At 40.0% G+C, this 22956-nt stretch overlaps 1 protein-coding gene across 2 annotated transcripts in view; it reads right to left on the minus strand.

Annotated features, from left to right (window-relative positions):
• Nucleotides 1-22956, minus strand: part of LOC142389938 (inactive dipeptidyl peptidase 10) — a 33507-nt gene that overhangs the window by 7341 nt on the left and 3210 nt on the right. The window contains exons 2-15 of one of the 2 annotated variants that reach the window (XM_075475193.1): nucleotides 17625-17739; nucleotides 16621-16716; nucleotides 16373-16467; nucleotides 13247-13318; nucleotides 9732-9784; nucleotides 9099-9180; nucleotides 8564-8684; nucleotides 8304-8458; nucleotides 4559-4656; nucleotides 4285-4408; nucleotides 3869-3910; nucleotides 3678-3782; nucleotides 930-1021; nucleotides 94-141 (exon numbers count right to left, since the gene is read on the minus strand). In XM_075475193.1, coding sequence (XP_075331308.1) covers nucleotides 94-141; nucleotides 930-1021; nucleotides 3678-3782; nucleotides 3869-3910; nucleotides 4285-4408; nucleotides 4559-4656; nucleotides 8304-8458; nucleotides 8564-8684; nucleotides 9099-9180; nucleotides 9732-9784; nucleotides 13247-13318; nucleotides 16373-16467; nucleotides 16621-16716; nucleotides 17625-17739 — 1298 coding nt within the window. The remainder of the gene's footprint in view (nucleotides 1-93; nucleotides 142-929; nucleotides 1022-3677; nucleotides 3783-3868; nucleotides 3911-4284; nucleotides 4409-4558; nucleotides 4657-8303; nucleotides 8459-8563; nucleotides 8685-9098; nucleotides 9181-9731; nucleotides 9785-13246; nucleotides 13319-16372; nucleotides 16468-16620; nucleotides 16717-17624; nucleotides 17740-22956) is intronic. The other variant, XM_075475192.1, reaches the window with a different exon arrangement.

A 22956-nucleotide genomic window follows, 5' to 3' on the forward strand; every position in this document is an offset into this window, starting at 1 on the left:
TGACAGCATTATGAACATCTAAAATACACCTCCTCTGGCTACCAAAAAGTTTCTTATATAAGATCAGGTCGTATTGACAGGGTGGTGGCATACCTGTATAGGTGTCTGCTCTGTCGGGACTCTTCTGTACTCAGGAAATAGCTGACGATGAGACACAGACACAGAAAGGGAAGATCTCAATACCGTCAAACATTTGGATGTCTCAACTTCACCCCACATTCTTGACAGCAATTATTCATGACAAGAACCCATCAATACTTAATTACTTGCACTTTATCGAGGTCAGACTTGTATCAAATTCTTTTGTAAAGAAGCATTGGTGATTGCGAATTCAGACATTTCAGTGTGCCTCGCTTTGTGAGTCATGCTGACTATCCACTTCTTTATTAACAAGTGCAGTACTTGCAGAAGAAAAATTATTATAAGGCAAAAAGCAGAGTAAACCTGACAGGCTAGATTAACAATGGACTTTCCTTTCTTGCTTGTGATACACACACCTCTGTCAGTCAGTGGGATTCTTGCCCCAACAGGATAAAGACAGGTTTAAGCCATAATCTGCTCTGCTTAAGTTTTAGTAATCCTTTTTCCTCTTTCAAGTCACCGCATTGACTGCTAAAGTCTGAGTCAAGGCTATTTCCCTTTGCTTGTTAACTAAGATCAATGTAACATGTTAGAATGGCTTATCTTCTTATTTTAATTAAAACCACTTGTGTATCAATCACCAACTGTAAAGTCACACCGAATCAGGGAATTTTCTGTCAGCTCACACATCTAGATTTTTCTCTCAACTGACAGCAGTGGATTATCATTTTAATGATGCCTATTATATGACTGTACCCTCACTGTAACTTGCGTTTGCACAGAAAAAAAACCGATGAGCTTATAAAGGGTGATTCGAGTGAGCTCCACACACTGTGGATCTCACATACATTATTCCAGCCTTGTCGTCTAAAGCGCAGAGCAAGGTGACGTCCCAGCTCCCCGATGTCAAGAAGCGAGGGGGAACAGAGGGAATGGCAGGCTGCGTTACAGACAGAAACAGAGATAAAGAGCGAAGCAGATACAGTCACACAGACAGAATAAAAATAAGTGCAGCCATACAGCAAGCGTTTGTCAGAAGATGGCAACAGGAATTAAGCTAGTTTGATGATGCTGAATTCAATCAAGGCAATAGTGGCTAGTTCAGAAAAAGTATTTTTGATCTTTTTATCTAATTATGTTTACTTGTGTTAATCTTTAATGGGATTGATAGAGAGACACAGTGGATTAAATTCTGGATGTGGGTCAATGCATCTAATGGCATAGAGGTGTGGATTAAATTCTAAGTTTGACATTAACTTCAGACAATCAGACATTATTCCTCGGGATTCCGAATCAAACAGAACATAAAAAAGCATTTTTTGAAATGCCGTATTCTGCATAAACCGTTTGGTACGGACTATTGCAACCCCATCAAATGGAATCCCTGAATTCAAATTATCTTCAGAGGCTAATGTTACTAACCTTAATTTGTATAGTCAGAATATTTCAATTAAATGTTGAAGTTAATGAACAACTTATCCAACAACAAAAAAAGAAAAGTGTTGACCTATGACCCAAATTGACCAATGCATGATCACACATTGATCTTGTTTCTCATAGGCAAATGTAACAGAAGTGTATGAGAGGATAAAAAATGTCACTATCTAGAAACATAACAATTTTAAAGGCCATGAGGCAACCATCAAAGATTTTGAAAGCACTGTTTCAACTATTCATAATGTTATGAAGATGCTTCGGTTCTAAATGTGAGATGAATGTTAGGGTCGGTGCAGATTGTGCAAAAAAAATCTATGCAAGAAAATTGAACTGGAGCAATGTGGAAAGGCCCTAAAGGGTCATACAAATGATAGGCACTACCTTTATGGAATAAAGATCTAGGGACAGAGGAAATAAAAGAAGAGCTCTTTTGGAATGCATTGCATAAGTTTCTTTATACAGGCAATGAAATAAAGCCTATAAGTAGGAGAATACCCGACCAACAATAAAACAAGGTGGAGGTTCTATCACGTTCTGTCACACAATCGAAAGTACACAAATCTAACAGAACAAAATAATAATTGAAAAGAAAAACATGAATTCTTTTAAACTAGATGGAAAGTCCTGACCTCAATCTAAGATGGAACCTTTGGAAAGAGTTTAAATCGAGCTGGCTGGCAGCATTCGTGCGTAGGAAGATTTTTCTTTCTTTTTTACCCTCTGGCAGTCCTCTAACAACTCATCTTTGAACATCCAAATTGTACATATGGAAGTTTTTGCCACTACAAAAACTCATGCCTTTAAAACCAGCACCAACCTCCCTGTCTGTTCAGCAAAGATCAGTTCTAGCACTGGTGTAATTCAGCCATACACATACAATGTGTTATGACTGTATACTATGTTCATAAAAGTTCATTAAAAAAGGAAATAAACCAAATCTAACCATACATCGTTGAACCAGAGAGCAATTCTCAAAAAGCAGAGGGTATTATACAAGGTTGTATGCATGTTGAAGTATCATAATTGTAATTTATTCACTTTCTATACTTTCAACAATCTATGCTAGCTCAGAGCGACTAGCTTGGCTGGCTATCTGCAAGTCTATTTCCTAAGGTTAACACCACACAGCAGGAGAAAAGCCAAGGCCAGTAGTTCCCAGGCCTTTCTAACTTCTCCACCTAGCTTGTATTTTTACCTCTCCTTGAATTTTACTTATCTTTACTTATCTTATCATTTAACCTCACAGCAAATTAACTGTACAATCCCATGAAGTCAGGATTGGTTACCACTTGTTCCTTTAGATAGTCAATGTAGATTAGAACATACAAGATGTTTGTCTGACTTCATTTTCTGAGACTTTCTGCGGTGCTCTGCAGATTCAAAGCAGAAATAATTCTCAGCTATTACACTGATGGCTGATGTCGCTCACGGTATGCCTTGTAACACACAAGGAACATTAAAAAAAAAAAAAATTAAAACACTTCTACAGGGGTACTTTAAGGAATCGTTGGACCATTTTGGAAATCTTTAATCTTTTTTTTTTTGTCCTAAAACAAGGGCTAGAAGAATCATACATGAGTGATGGCTTTTTGATTTAGTCCATTAAAAAAAAAACACTTTCAGTATGTCTGTTAGCATGCAAAAAGAGGAGAGCCATGTAACACATGAAACATTATTGACATGTTTTTTTTAATTTAAAAAAAATTAAATTTCCCTTTATGAAAACCTTTTGATATTTTATGTCAAATATCTTTAGATAGTGTCCTGACTTGGATGAAGCAGATGCGGAAAATGACTGAATGAATGAATCTTTACATAGTTAAAATATTCTGATCATACAAAATTGGTTCATTTGAACTTATCTATCGAGATATTCAAAATGGTGCACACAGCCGTTAAACTAAGATTAAGTGGATTCTTAATAGGCTGACGGCAGAGTACCAAGAACAAATTTAGCACAGAAATGATATTGGGTTTTTGCAATTATTTGTGTAGTTAAGCAGAAAATAAATGCAATCAAATTGCTTTGCCAATGAAAGAGGTGGAATAAATTATTGGTGGAATAAAAACTGAAAAACTAAAACAAAGTCAACGACTAATTTGCCAGAAATGATCTAAAGATGCTATGAGCGAAGAAAAGTAACTGAAACAAAACTGACCTGAGCTGTAAGACCAGCAATATGGTGAAACTCTCCACGAGCGCCTTGTTTTGCAGGCAGTATTAAATAAAAAATGGAGGCATCCAATGTAAACAGTGGCACATCCTGTTGGAAAAAAAGCGTTGAGTCAAAAGAAAGATGGTTGTGATAAACAGGTGTAACAGACCTCTTAAAATACAAGCAATACAAACCTGTCGTCGGTTTTGCATGATATCCATGGTCATTTTGTGTTTCTATGGATTCAACACGATACAGAAAAAATATCGGTTAAACATCTACACAATTTAAAACCAAAATCTTAAGTGGCCATATGTAGCAATGGAATTAGTTCAGTTTGATAATATTTGAAAATAGAATTTATTCTACACTAAAATCTACAAGGATTTCAAGTAAAGGTAGAAGTAGTAAAGTACTGCAGTGAATCATTTAACAGTCTTCTCGTGCTTCAAATGACCTCAAGTATTAATCCATCTAGTGGAGATTTGAGAGCTTAAGGAAATCAATTGAACTCCCAATACTGTGTAAATGAAGCAAATTTCTATTAAAGTTGTATATTGCATCAGAAGCCATTCAGATTACTTTTGCAGAACAAGAGAAGACTGCTCACCTCTGAGCATGCCCCTGTGGTGGCCTCACACACGCAGAGCACTGATTGGTTCTGGGCGCGATTCAGCCAGCGAACTGCGAGCTGGGTGCTGCTGATCCAAGTCACCATGGAGATGTAGCTGTCTCTGAAGAGGTGATGCAGAAAATGATACACGGGGAAAGCAATGAAAAAAAAAAAGAAGCAGTGAAAGGGAGAGATATTTGGACAGAGAAATGATTTCTGACAGGTGGTGTCAGGATTCATAGACATTCATTCTTAATTCACAGACATGTACCTGGCCCTGAGGGAGTCGGGAGGCATCATCTCCAGAGTGTGAGCTGGACCATACAGATTCACCACAAACAGACTGACTGACGGAACGCTAGAACCAGCCTGTAAGACATGTAAAGGAAAAAAAATGATCAAGCCAATAAACAATGTTAAGAGAATATTCTGGCAAATCTTTCCAGACACTGCAGCGACAAGACTGTTTAGGCTGAGATGTGGTCACTTTCTCAATTTTTGATCACTCAAAAACAATCAATATGGTGAAAAATTTGAAACGTGTTCTCATCATTTTTTGCAAATCAATAAAAAAAAAAAAAGACAACTTCTCTCATTTATTATTTCAAGAACTCGGAATCTTAATTAATTTCCTTGCAGAAGTGCTGTCAGCTGCCATGACAGCTTTGATTCTTCCTGGCTAAGTCTCCCCAAGATTTGCAAATCTGGATTTTGGGCGTATGAGACAATTATGGCATCTGTGATGGCTTAAAAAGAGGCATCTACCACATTAAGGGTATATGACTTGGAGTGACAAATTTCAGCCTCAGAATATTAAGAATATTTCCAAACAGCCCACTCTCACCAGAGAAAGGGTAATACATACATTTTTGCACACGTCGAAAATGTAGTAGTGTCACAATCCACAGTTGAAACTTGTGAGATCACAACGTATCCCTAGACAGTAGACATGTCCAGCAGACGTGACGGGAATCTCAACCCATGAAAAGCAAAATGTCTTAACCTCTAATAATGTATATTGATTCTAAACCAAATCAAATGTTGATGTAACTCAATTAAATCAAGGAGTTATTATAGATACTAAATGTCAATTAAATCACGCATCTATTTTTATTTTTTTTATTATTTTTTGCCTTTATTTGACAGGACAGTGGAGAGAAACAGGAAGCAGGGGCAGAAAGAGGGGGAACAACACGCAGCAAAGGGCCGTCGATGCGGGACTCGAACCAGTTGCCAGCTGCAGCAAGGACTATAGCCTCTTGTACATGGGGAGCCTGCTCAACCCACTACGCCACAGACCACCCACGCTTCTAGTTTAACGCTGTGTCTCTCTAGGTAACAGAGTAAAGGGCTGAACATAGATTTCTGTACGCTTTTGGTTGGTGTTTTGCAAACACGTGTCTACTTGGTGCAGCGTTTATTTGCCCCTTGGGAGCAGTCTGAAAAAAATGAGGAACAATCTGAGCTGTGGGCTGCTCATAGTTGTGCTAGCACTGTTGTTGGTCTGTTGGCTTTTCTCTGCTGTGGAAAAGATAGAAGTCAGTGGACAAATATCTGCTTTGTGATGGAGTGGAACTAAGTTTTGAAATAAAATGATAAAAATTGTCCAGTCTGGCTGTTATTGGACACCTGTGTTTCTTAGCTTCTTATTGTTTTTAGCAGTTCACTCCATTTGTCATGAAAGCAGATCATATTGGCCCATCCTGACTTGAGCTAACTTTCCAACTGATCAACGTTTGATCAAAGCGATATGTATTCTCTGGAGTATGATTAGCTTTTTAATGGACTGTACATATGTCTGTCTGTGGGACCTGAGAGCAAAGCAGATGGATACCTCCATGAACGTATAAAAATAACTTTGGAAAAACATAATCTTTGTACAGTTTTCAAACCTACATATATGCTGTAAAACTCCCATTTTTTGCAGTTCGGAGAAACACTGCTACAGTATTACACATACTGTAATAGGATTGGCTTTCTCTTTACCATTTTTTTCCCTTTGTTATTATGGGTGATTTTTTGCCTGGTTGTAAAAATACCAATATTATAAATAAGAAAATAATCTCAACACAATAAAAGCTGCATTTAAAAAAAAAAAAATCCCTCCTGCTTCATTAAACAGGGACCTTTTCAAGGAGCTACAGTAGAAGGCTAATCCAGATCAGGGTTTTCTCCAATCCACTGACGTCTAAAGTCCTGTGAAGATTAGCAAAAGTAGTCTGCTGAAGTTAGAAAACTTTGTGTCTCTTCTCACACTGCTATGTAAAGCTTGCCTGGCTGACTCTATTACACACAACACGGAAAAGAGGAGGCGTGGTTTGGAAACTAAACTGTGGAACGATCTCCCATTTCACATCAGACAAGCCCCTTCACTGTCCATTTTAAAATTCGTCTTAAAACCCATTTTTATTCCCTGGCTTTTAACCCAGCATGAGATTCTGTTTCTGTTATTATTGTTTTAATATTGTTATTGTTTTTACATTGTTCTCATGTTTTATGCCTTATACTTCGTGCTGTTATTCATGTACAGCACTTTGTTTCAGCCACGGCTGTTTTAAAGGGCTTTATAAATAAAGTTGAGTCGAGTTGAGTTGAGTTGTTCAGCTGCAGTCACTTATAATCATTCACTCTCAAAAGTACAAAGCACCCTCAAAGGTACTTCCTTCAGACTGGGGCCATTTAACAAGTTCAGATATGTTTGTCCACAAGTCCCCACCATAGCAGTGTAACAATAAAGGGGGAAAAAATGTAAGATGTTAACATTAGACATTTTTATGCCTTATCCGAAGCAACCGTGTATGACATCAAATACATAAGAAAAAAGTTATCGGGTGTCAATACTGGGTGGGATGGGGCTCGTATTATTTTTCTGCCGTGGTAGTTAGCAGTGTAACACAACCTTCCACCCCATCCTACCTCCTTATAAACCTTCTTGAACACTTCACAGTTGCACAATATCACTTGGTGACAGTTTCATGTCATGAAAAACGTAAGTATATAGCATTTTTTACCACTGAAAATGCAGTAATTTCCCACATTTGAGGATGGTTGACTGTTTCATTGAATAAAAAGGCGACGTGTTCATATTTAGAAAGGCAAATAAGGGTAACTATGTTATGGTCTGGCCCTATCTCGTGGGTTCCCTGTAAGTGTTGCATTCTGGGGGAGTCTTCCTCTGAGCAGCTGTCACACCCGCAGCGCATCTCCTCATCATACCTGGCAGCTTATCTTCCCAGGGTTTCCTTCCGCTCGTTATTGTTTGCACCAGTTGGCCATATCATAATCCTGTTTCGAAAAGTCACTTAACTGTGTTCCTTCGCCTCGCTGATTCTTCCTCTCTTCCCAGGAAGCCCGCCTAACTGCCTCTCTGTCTTTGTGATGCTGTCTGCCCTTCAGAAGACCTTCCATGTTTACTTACTTGAGATTCTGTTTCTAAACTCAAACTTTTACTCAAGTTCAAACTGCCTCTCCACCTACATCTTTCTGTTTGGAACCCAGAAAGTGTAGTAAGTGTACAATTTTTTTTGTGGCCTGTATTATCATATCGCTGTTTTGTGCTGTGACAAATGTAGCTACTACGCATACTGGAGTGAGACTGCATTAAATATTTTCCTGGAAAATGAACGGCCTCTGTTCCTGTGGTCAAAAATCAGGATGGACCCTCCAAAAGTCCCTAGTGCCTGAGGAAAAGCTCCTGCGGCTAAAATTTCAGTAAAAGTGTGTGAAAAGACAAAGGATATGAAGTGTCTGTATCTTAAAAACTATCAGCCTAAACAACAGTTTAATGACTAGCAAAATTTTAGATATCCCTATGAAACTAATGATTTTCTTATAATTCTAAGTTGCTTTAAAACAAGCATTACATCTGGTAAAGAGCAGTACTGTCACTGTGAGTGTCAACATCCTGACATCGCCGTTGCTCTAAAAGCATTGCACAGCGTCAATGTAGCCGTCCAGACCTGCTACCATGACTCATCTTCAGTTGAGTCAACAGTTAAAAACTCAACAGTTTTCACCTTTGGATAGGGGAAGAGCACATTGGAGGGGTAGAGACCACCCAAGAAGTGAGGTATTTCCATCACAGGTGTAGCAGAGTTGTTGATTCTGAGGTATGCCAGCCGTGCACCATCCGTTGACCACCAGTGGGCAGTATATGTCAAAAGCACCTCCTCTGTTTAAAAACAACAAAAAACAATTTTTTTCAAAGTGGGAGCCTGCTTTTAGTTATAACTGCTGTCGACAGCTCGTGTGAGTGTGGAAATGCACTACGTCCTACCTTCATATGTCCAATCAGAGAGCCCGTTGACCACATTCTGCCCCTGGTCACTAGATGTGAGACGCAGGGATTTGCTTGTCACGCTGGGCTTGTAGTAGATATCTCCATCAAACACAAAGACCTGGCAGCAGCAACACAGATACACATTGCCAGTCCATTATCAAAGACAGCAAGGTTACAGACTTCCCAGCTGGCTGCCTGATTTCAAAGGCGACGCCATCCAAGTATGAACGAACGATTGGCCAGCACACACTCAGATGAGAGCCAGTGCATCTTTACTTGCCAGTTAATATGCTGCAGATGAGCACTGACATTACATTATCAGTATAAAACTATCCCATTATAGTGACACAGCCACTGCAGATGGAGTTAGTTTCATATTAACACAGAAGCAGTCATGCTGACAGGATGGAAATTGTGTCAAATGGAGGATGCATTGATAGGTAATCGAGGAAATGTCATCATCATATTGTTGGATTTAGTTGATGCAGAAGACAACTCATTTATCAGGAAAACAAGCAAGCGCCTCGCTCACCAGCTGGTTCCCCTGAGGTCCCCAGGAAGCATACTGCAGCTCTGTCTTCTCCCTCTCTGGATGGCTAAGTTCCATCAGATCTCTGGAACACACACAAGAACTCTGACATAAGCCTTCCATCAGGGATAGCTGTCCTGTTTGAAGACTTCTGAAGTCCTTCCATGCCCTGCCCATGAGAGGGCTGCTGTGCCACGAGGAAAAAAGAGCAAGATGCAGAGAGGCAAAATGAAACGGAGAAGGGCACTGGTTCATGCAGGAGTGCAACATTTCTTTTTCCATAATCTCCATCTTCACCAGGCACACACAATCAGGCAATGATCAGCATTGCAGATCTTCCTGACATCCTTCTCCAAATCATTCCTCTGAAGTTCCGGGGATCATCCAAAGCATCCAAGAAGATTTTCCACTGATAATGCTTAACATGAATCTCAGGCAGTGACATCAGAAGTACAGTACAAAACTTACAGTGTGGTTATTTATGGAACCTGGAGAAAAACAATGATGACGAATGGATGAAGTTTTGACTGAGTGAGACGCACTTTGGGGGACAGTTTTTCGATCCGCGGCTCTGCTTGCATTGGTAACGCTCATGCCCAGTGCACCTCATGCATTAGCATTCACGATTCTACCTACCCATTAGCCACACTGTAGATAGCATAGGAGGCTGTGAAGGACTGAGAAAACACCTGAAAGAGGTAGAGGATATCATGCACACAAGTATGTCGCACATACACAATCACTAGAAAAAATTAGAAAGGCAAATGTTCAGTGATCCCAGAATTATTCAATTGGCTTCATTCCCAAAGCAATGGAACCCAAGTGTGCTGTATTGCATTTATCTGTATTTGGACAGGCAGCCTTTTAATATCGCTTTGACTGTTAATCTTAGTGCTGTATGTGTAAGTTATCATTAAACTACTGGCAGCAATTTCATTAGCATTACTTTGTTACTTCCGTTACGAATGAACAAGAGAATGTTCCACCCTTAAGGCTAAAACGTGAAAGAAAAGTAAACTAAGATAGACTAACTAAACATTATTATTACAGCTAATATCCATCCAGCTGAGCTCTGTTGTGGCTTACAGCTCTGAATCAAGCTTCAGCAGCTCTGAATAACTAAATTAACATGCTGAAGTATCAGAACCAATTAATGTTTGCATGTGTGTGTGTGTGTGTGTGTGTGTGCGTGTGTGTGTGTGTGTGCGTGTTTGTTGATCTAAACTGATATCTGATGAAGTTGAGGTAATATACTGATTTCTACTATTCTCTCTGTTTTCTTGCACCAGAGGGTTGGAAGCAGCGTATTTGCCCACTGGCCTCTCAAATCCCCAGCCACTTGGAAAAACCAGTCCCTGCAGAAATTAAATGTCACATCCTCTATGCACCACACTTAGCAGCGAAATTGGATTTTTCTTCAGTGCTGTTTGTCTGTTGTTAGAAAATGCATGGTCGGGGTGGCACAGCGCAAGGGTGCTGGGATAAAGGAGGAGAAATAATTTCGGATGCTACCTAAATTAAATCAACATTTGATCGCAGTGTAAAGTCTGAATGTGCAGAGTGTACAGGAAAAGAGCCGTTTCATGAAACAAAATAGCAACTAGAACAGGAAGAGGAAGGTATGAATTGGTCAAGCGCCAAAGGAAAAAGTGAGGGAAGGAAATCAGGAGAAGTGAACAAGACAGCAAGTTGAAGGGCGCATCACTCGTTGAGCCGAAAGGGCACAACATCGCCACCAGCACCATGTTCAATCAGCTGTTTTATGATTTGTTTAGAAACCCGGCGAGTTCTGCGAGTAATTTAACATCACAACGCCTTTGGCAGAGTCTCCGTGTTATTGCAGTTGCAATGTTTGTCTGTGTGATAAACAGAAAGGAAGAGTGAAAGCATCTGTCTCGGAGAGACAAATTGAATTCTAATGCGAGTGCCAGTAACATATCATAAATCCTCCAGCTCGCTCAGCTTGTCACCCCTCTTTTACTACCCACATCCTCCATGCTGCCAGAACAGAGGAGAGGGGGCACTATAAACAGATGAAACCCTCAGAAGATATTGTGACAAAGGATATGTGTAGAGATTACAAAATGCTTTGAATGAACACAGATGCGAGGATCGATTGTACAATATAAAATACACAAAGCAGAAATAATAGCATCTGTACCTCTCAACATTCTAGCCGCCTCAAAAGCATTTTCTTAGCAGTGCCACAGTGCGCTGTGCCACCCATCAGCCTTTGCTGCAGAATGCACACACAACTCCTTTGGCATTTTATTTGTCCCCAAACTAGACTGATTCCAGTTCAGCAGCTTTTGCCCTTAAATCCCCAAAATGCTCCAATGACAAATCTCACCATCACTTGTATAAATATATATGCAGGCCCTCTCTTCTCTTCTCTCTGCACGCAAACACAAACTCCAAAAACAAACCTGCCTTATTCAAACAGGCTTTGAAAGGAGGCATTTTCCTGTAGGAAATCTGCTCTCTCTTGTTCCTTTGTGGCAAGATCCTCAACTCACCCCCAGCCCTCCAAAACCTCCTGAGCTAATAGAAAATCCAGTGAAGCCTTTTAACTTTACACATAGGCTCCTCATCTATTTATTCCCCTTGCAGCTCTCTTCTTCTTGCATTTCTTTGATAGTCATTCCAACTGATTTAAACTGGACAGGGTATCTAAGGGCAAACAGTGCATATCCCATTTATCATTCACCACCATTCTGAGTGGCTTTTCCCACTGCTTTCATTTGGTTCTCCTGCCTTCTCTGCCACTTTGAGCAGAATGCTGCTCCTCTTCTGAACAGCAAAGCCGGCGCGTGGCGCAAACTCCTTCAGTCAGCACAAATCCCCCCAGAGATAGACAGAAGAAAGTGAATGAGAATTAGGAAGATGAAGGAGGGGGGAGGAAGAGGAGACTGCAAAAACACGGGGAATGGAGGAATAGCCTCCATGCGCCCAACATGCCGGCAGCCATGCTCAGGCGCAAATATCCATTTCTCAATAAAAAAATGTTTCCAGGTGTCATGGCCACTGTCTCTGATTTCGCAGTAAGGCTTACACTCTGAGCACACAGAGGAGACAAGAAATTCCTGCTGATATCAAAGAAAATATGCAAATGACCTGGAGAAAAAAATCCACCCAAGCCAGTAACAAACTGGTCAAAGATCGGATCCTTTCTCTACAGAGGTACATGGAAACAGATTGAACACATGCTAGCTGCTCAATAATTCAGTTAGAATGGATGCACTGTGCTTGTGATGAATGCTGTAACACAGCAACAGGCTCATTCGTTCCCCACACACAGAGAAAATATGATACGCAGTGATTAGAGGAGAAGTAGGTCTCTGAAGGAAACCCAGAGAAATTGAAGAGACTGATGGGCTGAACAAATGAGAGCTGCAAAACCCACTCGCAGATTTTTGTAATAAAAATGTGGGGGGAAATGTGCTGAGGACATTCATTTCCTCCTAATTCTGTTTGTATTTGCACATTACACAGCTTGCCTGGCCTTTGAGGGTAAGAGTGAAGAGGATGCGGGTATTTGCAGAGTGAAACAGGTGACGGGTGGAGAAACTGAACTATGTGCTGTTTCAAAGTGTAAAGCGTGTAAAAGATCTGTGTTTTGTCTTATCCGAAACCACCAGCAGTTTTGGATTCCCGGTGCTTTCTCATTAAAGTTTCTAACTGAATTTGGAGGGTGATTTCATTACAGCAGCTCCAACTTCACCTCTTCATCACACTTCAGAGGAATCTTAAGCTTTCCTCAACCCTCTGCACCTTCTGCAATTACCCACCGTAGATATTCAACTTGTCATACAGTATGTTATCCTCATCTATTAGCGTCACAGCAGTAGCTGCAATAGCTCAAAAAGCACCACACACACACACACACACACACACACACACACAGACACACACACACACACACACACACACACACACTTCACAACCTCCTCCTTTATGCTCTTGCTTCTTCTCTCATGTTTCATTGTGGCTCTTATCAAAATTGCATGCTGCAGTTGTTTAACAGCCACAAGTGACCTGTCACACGCGTTGTGGTTAGTTAGCTGTGATCAGTCGTCTTTAATGTTACTGGAAGCTTCGTGACTGTGGATATTTCTGGAGGTAATCAGACTCTGCCTCAACATAAAACTTACCGGTCGAATGTTATGCGCCAAGAGGACAAACCTCTTATCTGCAGAAACTTGGAACTTTGTCATGGTCAGGTCCTGTAGAAAGAGGCAGTGTTAGCAGTGCTAAAGGAAACATTCATATCCTATATTGAGGTTAAAGTGCCACACTAGAAAGGTAAGTGTATGTATCATAAAGTTATTGTTCTTCATACGTTACTGTGAAAGCAGTTGTTGGTTGAGGTGAAACTCCTTTTAACCGATTTTTCTAGGATTAATCTGCTGATTGCTTTCTTGATTTATGAATTGATTGGTTTGTAAAACCAAGTGCTTTAAATACTGTAGATGCCTAACAATTTTCTGTCAGCTGTTAATTACCTTCAAGAACAAAATTTTTTATCTACTTCTTCAAATTGTGGGTAGCTTGATTTATAATAAAGCGTCATATTTAGACAATTGCCACAGTTTTCTATTTTAGTTTCTCAGAACTTACTTGCACACAAACACTGAAGAATAGAATATACTTGATCAAATTTTTTTCTTTTTTTTTTTTAAAAAAGGTCTAATGTGGAGAAACATTTTTGAAATATTGGTGATAGCACTTCTTGTTTTTATCCATCCGAGTTCCTCTAGGCTGATATGTCCTGTCCTATTTCCGCTCTTTATATATCAGTGTGGTCTCACACACCATTGGTCCATAGCACAAAATGTAGCAGTTTGTAAAATGACTACGCAAGTTGCTTATGTCCGCCTTTTCAAAAATGACATTATGCCTTTTACATTGTGTCAAACTATTAAGCCAGACCAAAATTTGTGATATTACTACATTCACCATTGCAAATTATAATATGCTTGCATTTTTTTTGGGTTGTCCCAAAAAAAAAGCCTGCAGCTGATCCAAAACGCTGCAGAGAGAGTTCTGATGAGAACTAGCAAGAGAAGTCATATTTCTCCAGTTTTACCTTCTCTTCATAGGTTCCTTGTAAAATCCAGAACAGAATTTAAAATATATATATGAAACGCCTAATGACTAGGCTCCATATTACATCTTAATACTTGTGGGTCCTAGAGTTTCTAAAAGTAGAATGGGAGGCAGAGCTTTCAGTTATCAGGCTCCTCTTTTATGGAACCAGCTGCCAGTGTGGGTTGGGAAGCAGACAGCCCCTCTACCTTTAAGATGAGGCTTAAAACTTTACTTTTTGATAAAGCTTTTTATAGAAAAAAAATAAAATAAAAACTTTTCTCCTTTCATAAGGGATGGTTCAGGTGACCCCGAAACATCCCATACTTATACTGCTATAGGCCTGGACTCCCATGATGCACCTCTCCTCACTCTGCTCTCATTACTCTCCATGTACATACGACATTATTGTTGTCATTAGCTTGTGTTTCTCTTTCTCAGCAGGTATCCCTGGTCTGGTGTTACGGTGCTTCTTGTCCCCTCTTTCCTGTCCTCTCAACCCCCAGCCGGTCGAGGCAGATGGCCGCCCTTCCTGAGTCTATTTCTGCCAGAGTTTTCTTCCTGTTAAAAGGGAATTTTTCTTCTTTTCACCGTGACATTCTGCCTGCTCGGGATTGTAGATTGGATCGAAGAGAGGTTTTGATGCAAGCAGTTTCCTTATCTAGACAACTTTTTTTTTTTCATTGGCATTGTATGAATGGGACACAGACTGCAGACTCCTTTTAAATATATATATATATCAAGATTTTCTTGTCTTATTTTTCTGCTCCGTAGCTCTTTGAGATTGATAAAATATAAAGTGCAATACAAATAAAAGTTATTATTTTTATTATTAATTCGGATAAAAATGATGTGATAGGATAACAATTGTATTACAGTGAACTGGGTTTTTGTAGGGCATTTTTGTGACATTTTCTTGTGATTTGGCACAATATAAATAAAACGGGATAGAATAGAATTATAAGGAGGTAGGAGGGGCCAGACAATGGCAGTGAGTATTATTCTGACCGCTACAGGTTTTTTCTTTTAAATAACGTGATTTTCAAACCTCACTTTTGCATTCTGTCTTTGTTTCCATGAACTTTCACTTTCACTTACTCTTTGGTCTTTGTTTTACATGGCTAAGCTGATTTCTTTTCATTTTTTCTTCTAAAGAACAAAAGGCAATGTAAAATGTGACCCTGTCCTCTGAGCATTTATTACAACACTGCTACATTTTGGACATGTGGACAAACATGTTTATTACATGTTTTCAAGTGAGACTTGGGTGATTGTTAACAAAGCTGGGCAATAAAAGTCCTTGGTAAAAGAGAACCAAACTCAGAATTCATCCCACTGAAATGCAACAACCTAAACACTTCAGTCCAGTTCCTCCGTGCTTTAAGAAACACGCTACATTCCTCCTTACGTTGCCGACAGCTCAAAATGATCACGCATAGTTTGTCATCTCACAACTTAAACAAAAATATAATATATCAAAATGGTTAAGATAGAAGAGGTGGCATGAAGATGATTGAAAGTAAAATTACTAAATATAACACCATGGAATTTTCTTCTTTTCCCGGGGTGCATGCTTTTACATCCACATACCTGCTGGCACAACCATTTTTGGATGCCTTTAAAGATTTTTTTTGCACCTTTGAAGCACTTTGTAACACTGTATTTGAAATTGAAAAGAAGTACTTTTTCCTAGTGAATCTTTTTCTCTAAGGCTGACCAAATTTCCTCTGCTCTCCATGTATCAAAGGATGTCCTTGTGGTTTTCGATATTCATAAAAGAAAATATCTTTTTGTGGAACTGGAAACAGCCCCAGAGATGACGAATCACATTTCAATATAGAAGAGAGATCGCCCAACCTGACAACACAACCCTGCTTAAAGCTCATACGCGATGACCCATATAAGTCTGTCAGTGTCGCGCAGAGGCGGTGTTCAAAATGATGCCCTCGGTTGGAAAATTCTCTTTGAAGCCACATATTGAGGGCTCCCAGAGCAGCCAGATTGTGATGAAGGGGGTGGGGGGTGGGGATACCAACACTGCCAAATCTTTTTTCGTCTGAACTGTGGGATGTGGTGCTGTGGGACTCCACCCCATCTGTCAATCTTCATGCATCTCCTTTTCTATCGATCTGAAATTCTATTCATTCTGGGCTCTGAAACCTGTCCTCATGGGTTCCGTTGTTGTCACTTACTAGTGAGCTGTTGTCCAGCAGAGTTGTGGTTAGATTGTTGCTGAGGCTGAATGTCAGGACATGTCCCTCTCTGGTGCGCAGTACCACTTCATTTTCTAAGGGTTAAAACAGTTTAGGGACTTAAACTCACAGAGGTAGAGAGGGTCTGCAAACCAGTGGTTCAATTTCAGGAAAGACCATTAAAATGGTGTTAAACTTAGCAGTTTGTCAGTCAGGAGTCATTTGTGAGCCAGAACATGCATCATTACCATTTAACCAGGCCACGCAGGGGTCATGAACTTTGAAGTCGTCACTCTCCAGGTCCTCCATGGTCACATGAGAACGGCGTAACAAGTGAGACTCGTCTTTAAAGATGGAGAAAAAGAGCTCATTACTGAATTGTATGTTGACAGGAAGCATCCTATTGGACTCATCTTTTTGCATTCTCAGTGTCACTCTGAAAAGTCTGTAACATACACATAGCATTTACATGAAAAGTTGCAAACTTGATGACAAGACTCATGCCTCTCTCATATCTGTCCTTTAAATGTAAGGCTACAGACAGCAGTCACATAGCCGACCTGGAAAAAATGCAGACAAGAGGGTACGACAAACCATGCTGAGGCAGTGACAAAATCCTAAAAAAAAAAAAACAACCTTATAGTATCTCCTCTCTGGAACTTTAATTAACACATTATATTCTGTTTATTTACTTGGCACTAAGACCAAAGTGTAAAACCAAAGGTCCTTCGCTGTTTATGGTTTTTTTTATGTTTATGATCGCTCCTGGTTGGATGCAGTAACTTTCTGGATTCTCCCCTGGTTGCCTGGCAACTACTAAGAGCTTTGAAATTGTCAAAGGGATTTGAACCCCTTAAAAAGGCAGATTGCCATATTTACTCAGTGTTTTTTCTACATATTAAAAAAACTTTTTTAAAAGGATAGTTTTAAGACAGCTTTAGGGGTTCCGGTATGGAGGATTTGTTTTCTTTTTTTTTCTTCTACTTTCGAAAGGACTCTGATTAGTTCTGCGCCTTGTTTAGTCTTCAAGCTAAGCTGAACTAGCAGCTGCTGGCTGTAGCTTCATATTTATGCAAGGCATGAGAGTGTAATTGCTCCCCTCACAGAAGTTGCCACCAGAGAGCGAATAAGCATTTCACCAAAAAACGCAAAAAAAAAGGATTCCCTCTGTTCTCAACATCACAACTACTTTGATGCGTTTACTCCCCTCGAGCCCTTTAAACCCATTTTGTCCTCTCGTTCTCATTCTTACCAGGCGTGAGAAGGATCACAGAGAGAATGACCAGAGACATAACAGCCAGGATCACCACCATGGCTATCCCTATGCCTTTCCAGTTCCGCGGGGGACCGTCTGAACTCCCCAGGTCCTGATATGAGAGAGAACACAAACATAGTGATGAATATGAACACAGCTAAAAAGGAGGACATTAGTGCTGCTTCATTTGCACAGGATTTTCTTCCCAGCAGACAGATCAGCGCAGTGAGCCTCAGGGGACTGACACCAATCTTCAGCATCACAGAGGCCCTTCTGTTAGAAAATTACATAGAATTGTTGCATAATGAGAAAGCTGCCTTTAATTGCAGCAGCACTTGGAGCTGCATAAGAATTTTTTTCGTTCCCAATGCTTCATCTCACCTGTTACAGTACATGAATAATGAGGTGTGTGCTAAAATTAAGGAGGGGTGGGGAAAGGGTGTTCTGGATATGTGCTGCCTGAAACTGATGTATGCTTTCATGAAAAAAACCCCGCTGTGCTCGCCCAACTGTTTCCAAACAGGAGTTGATACTGTGAAAAAGATGTAGATTATTTAAACCCTGTATAACCCGAATAGTACAAAAACAATATACCCAATGCTTAGAGTGAGGGGATATATAATTTTTGAAAATGTGTGAAAATATGCTCATGTTGAATTTGATGCTAGCAACATGTTCCAAAGAAGTTGAGACAGGAGCTAGTTTACCACTCTGTTGAATCACTTCTCCATTTAACAAAGCTCTGTAAGACAGTGGCAACAGAAGAAAAGCAAATCAAAGAAAACACCTGGTGGAATTTGTCAGAACCAGTTAGTTTCATTGGCAACAGGTCAATAACGTCAGTCGATATGAAAAAAGCGTCCTGGAGAGGCTATTTAAGACGTGAAAATATGGAGTGGGTTATTATTTTATGGCCAATTAGGTCAAGAACTTGGTAAAATTTTAAAATTGCATAGAATTTGAGGGTTTTATTATACCAGTGATGTTAATTTGGAATTCAAATTGTACGGTGAAATCTTTGTGTGCACAGGACAAGGCTGAAAAGCAACATGCAATTACCATGCTCAGTCAGACCTGCATTCAAAACACACATGTGGAAACCCCTGCATGGACTGTAAGCACTTCAGAAAAGCTTTTCACTGAAATAAAAAATGCTACTTAAAATTCTGCCTTGCAAAGAAAAAAAATCATTTGTAAATACTAAAGAAAAAAATATGTAGCTGCCTTTTCTGGGCTCACAATAGTGAACCAATGCAGCAAAAAAAAGGAAACTACATCAAACTAAATTGAACTCCATTTTGGAAATAATGAACACCATAGTTTCCATGTTAACAGCTATGATATGGTTAGATACTGCGTCTGCTCTGGGTAGAAGGTACCAAACAGCTTTGCAAGTACACGTTAACTTAATATAGCTTTCCTCACCCACACAGCGACAGTAAATGTTTTTGTTATTTTCAGGGAAGCCGTTGCTTATTTCAGCAATGCAATCAGCAAGTATATGTACACAACTCTAGAAAAAACGTTTTGATTAATTGATAGATAATACATTTGGGAGTCAAATTACTCCCGCCTGTGCACATTTATCTGGACTCAGCTGGCTTGAAGACTCTGCTCATGCCCCACAGTTCTCATTCTAGGCTTCTTCTGTCACTTATCAGAAGTGGAAAAAGTAAAGTGTACGGCATGGGTGAAATGTACAGAGCTGTCATGCTGTCCGGTTCACAAGCACCAATTTGCCATCAGCCAGAAAAATCCCTTATAAAAGGCCTTAGTTCCCTTCTTAAACTTGCATACCGGAACAAAGACAGTAGTTCAATTAAACGTCCCAACTGAACCATAACTGCAGTTTGACTTAATTGTGCATGCGAACATACTAATAATTAAACCCCCTCTAACCCTTACTACACAAGCATGGCTCGGTAGTTAAGTGTCCACGTGCTCAAACAGCCTTCCTGCAGTCTAAACCTTAGACTTCACCATTGGACCCACAATCACCCTTAGAGGCATACAGTATACTCTGGTATAAGAATTGTTAATCAGATATTTGACTAACATTTCTACTTAAAAGCTACAGCAACTGGTCACTTGAGTTTCTTTAACAACACTTGCAAAGTGTTGTTTAAAGAAGAAGCGTTGCAAGATTGGCAAAACGGACCACAACAACTTCAATTAAATGTCTTACTGGCATCAAATTCAAAATATAATATAATGCCTTTTTTTTTATCATTTGGTTTGTTTTCTTTGCATTTTGTTCAAGTAAAATACAACGATTTGCAAATCATTGCATTTTGTTTTTCTACAACATTTTTGGAGATGGGTTGCACTTCATCTCCAAAGAGATGGTTAATCCCGATTTAATCAACTGCTCTGGGGGAAGTTTTTAACAAGGCAATGAAAGTAATTTGAAGACGAGGCTGTGTAAGGTTGTGACAAAGCCACAAAACTTAAGTTTTGGTCCTTGCATGCCCGCTGAATGCAGTCAAGGAGAACTGATGGAATGAGTCTGCATCAGTATCAGTTACAATTAAGCACAACTGCGTGCTGTTCCCAGGCTGTACTCCACTCCTTCATAATGAGTGGCTGGCACTGCTGAAGCCTGCTGGAGTGTGAGAGACTGGTAACAGAGCAGCTATAAAACTCAGCCTTCATTATGGCCACGCACCCCTTTGGCTCAATCCTTAAAACCTTGCCAGTGTCACTCCCTCTCCTCCTGGCCTTGGAAAGGTGGGCAGCGGAAGAAGGGCATCTGTGCAGTTCACTGGACAACGAAATGCTGCTTTTCCGTGCTTCCTGGGGGACACCATCTGTCCCCGATTCTGTGCAACTGGCCGCAATAGCTTCGATAGCCACTTTAAATACCTCAACACTTTCTCGAAATGACCACACGTGTCTTTACCTCCTCTCACTATCTCGGTGGAGGAGGGCTGATGATTTGGGCTTGTTTTTCAGCTACAGGACCTGAACACCTTGCAGTCATTGAATTGGCCATGTAAACCAAAGTGCTAGGGTTGGTCAGTTTTGGCATGTTCTTGGGGTTTTTGTTTAAGTTTTTTTTTTAATTCTCATTCATTCTTTACCTTTTAGTCTATCGGTTTCTCATATCATATTTTTATTTATCTGATTCTCATCATTGCTTTGTTTTTGTTCTGCACTCTGGTTTGGCCTTTCTTTGTGCAAAGGTTTTGTCTCTGTTCTGTGTTTTGATTAACTTTCGGTTTGAGTTCTGGTATTTTGTTGGAGCTATATTCTTTGTGTTTTTCTGTTTTGGTTTCAGTCATCTTTATTAGACTCTGTTTGAGTTTGTATTCCGTCTGTGGTTCTGGTTAGTCTCTAGTTGTTTTGAGTTGTTGGTTTAGTTTAGTTTTCCCTACTCTTGTTGTCACACCAAGATATCGTCGGTGGTCTTGGTCTTGTCCCTAGGTCTCCAGTGCACACCTGTTTCTTGTTATTCACTCATCTGCCATCACAATACACACCAACCCACCCGGCATTTAAAGCTCCCCTGCCCTCTCAGTCTATTTTCACATGGTTTTCCTGCTTGTTTAATAAAGACTTGTTTGTTCATAGTAAGTTTTCGTCTGGCCTGCTGTTTGCTACAGCTTGACTGAAATTGGGTTATAGAAAATACAGCAGCAAGGGAAAATAATCAAGATGTTGTAATGACCCAGTAAATGTTCATACCTCAACCCAAATTAAATGCAGTGATGGGAGGTGCACATAAAAAAACTACTTACAAAAATTATCAGTGCAAATAATTGCTGCTATAGATGGGTCTAAACGCTGTTAAATCATAAGGAGTATTTTGGGGCTTAGACTTTGTCAAATACATCATGAAACAGTATAATATGTAATGTGTTGTTGTTCATCTGAGATTGTTTTTACCTCATTCTAACATCTAATCATGGCCAAATGTTTTAAAAAATATATTTTTTGAACTTGTAAATTCTGGAATTAAAAGAGGGTGTACACTTTCTTTTTCCCTTGAGTCTATTAAATTCTGAAATTGACAATGTTCTTACATAATTGGAGTCAAGTGTCTGGAAACACAGTTTCAGTAAAGAAAACATTGTGAAATCTGCAGGATCTGATGATCAATGCAGTTTGACTTCCAACATTGGTTCTCTGATTCTTCATTCCTATATGTGTATTTTGTCAACATTTCCAACAACATTTGTGATGTGTTAAACTTGGACAGTAGAAGATTTACTTTGTCCCTGAAGATGTGTGAAAGGTACATGGGGTCTGCCGGCGCAGACCTTCTGCTAAGGTTTCATCTTTTATATATCTGCTTGGCTGCAGTGTCGTAACATGTTAAGATTAAAAACCTGCAGGGGTAACACCTAAATTATGTTTGAACTTTCAGTGCGTGCAAGGCTGGGTGATTGATGTCCAAGGCTCTACTGGCCTCTCTAGCTCTCTCTGTTTCTTTTCTCTTATTCTCCTGCCCTCACAGCACACAATCCCACAGGGAACCATTTATCCATTATCCTTCTATCAGATAAAGAAACCTACTGTGAAGGCTTTGGTACAATACAGTCACGTTACACCTTTAGCTCTTACAGTCTCAAGTCTGAAAAATGGAGAATTTTAAAATCAAACCTCCTTAACATGGCAAACTATTTACATGCTGGGAGGATAAGAGCCATGAGCAGCAACGGTAATGTATCAAGGTGACTGCGCACATCATAAAATGTATTACAAAGTAGAACTACACTGACATTCTGGGGTCTCCTGATGAACAGAGACATTTCAAATTAAATGACTTGCTTGATTGATTTCAATACACAGTTTTTTCATTGGACGTCCTCCCTCAAATTATGTGAGCAGCATCCTCCACGGGGTAGGCACATCTCCAATCATCCCCCCTGAGCCAGGATATTACTTCCAATTAGGGTCACGTCAGACAGGGAGAATTCCACATTTGGGTGAATGAGGCGTTTTGTCATTCTTCCAAATGAAGTACAGATGCACTGAGCAGAATCCCCAGAGTGAACACTGGAGAAGCTGCTAGCGCCGACTGGCTGCTGGTCATGCTGCATTTGGGAATCTAATGCAGCACAATCTGCTAGCACAGGTGATCAGATGACAAGCTGGGCTGTGTGACAGCCCAGGTTTGTCTCAGTCATTTTGATGGACAAGCAAAATTATCTGCAAGAAGGTTTTCTGCTGAGGCAAATCAAGAAAGAATCCTCCTTGGTGAGCTGTCCTTTTATTCAGCCAGCACAAGAGAGTGAGAGTATGAGGTGTCAGGCAGACACCACTGGGCGTGAGAATGCAAATGAAACATTTTTATGTTCCTGGATAAATCACCTGGAGGCATCCTGTA

This window comes from Odontesthes bonariensis, chromosome 10 (assembly GCF_027942865.1).
Source record: "Odontesthes bonariensis isolate fOdoBon6 chromosome 10, fOdoBon6.hap1, whole genome shotgun sequence".
In the NCBI taxonomy this organism is placed as follows: Eukaryota; Metazoa; Chordata; class Actinopteri; order Atheriniformes; family Atherinopsidae; genus Odontesthes; species Odontesthes bonariensis.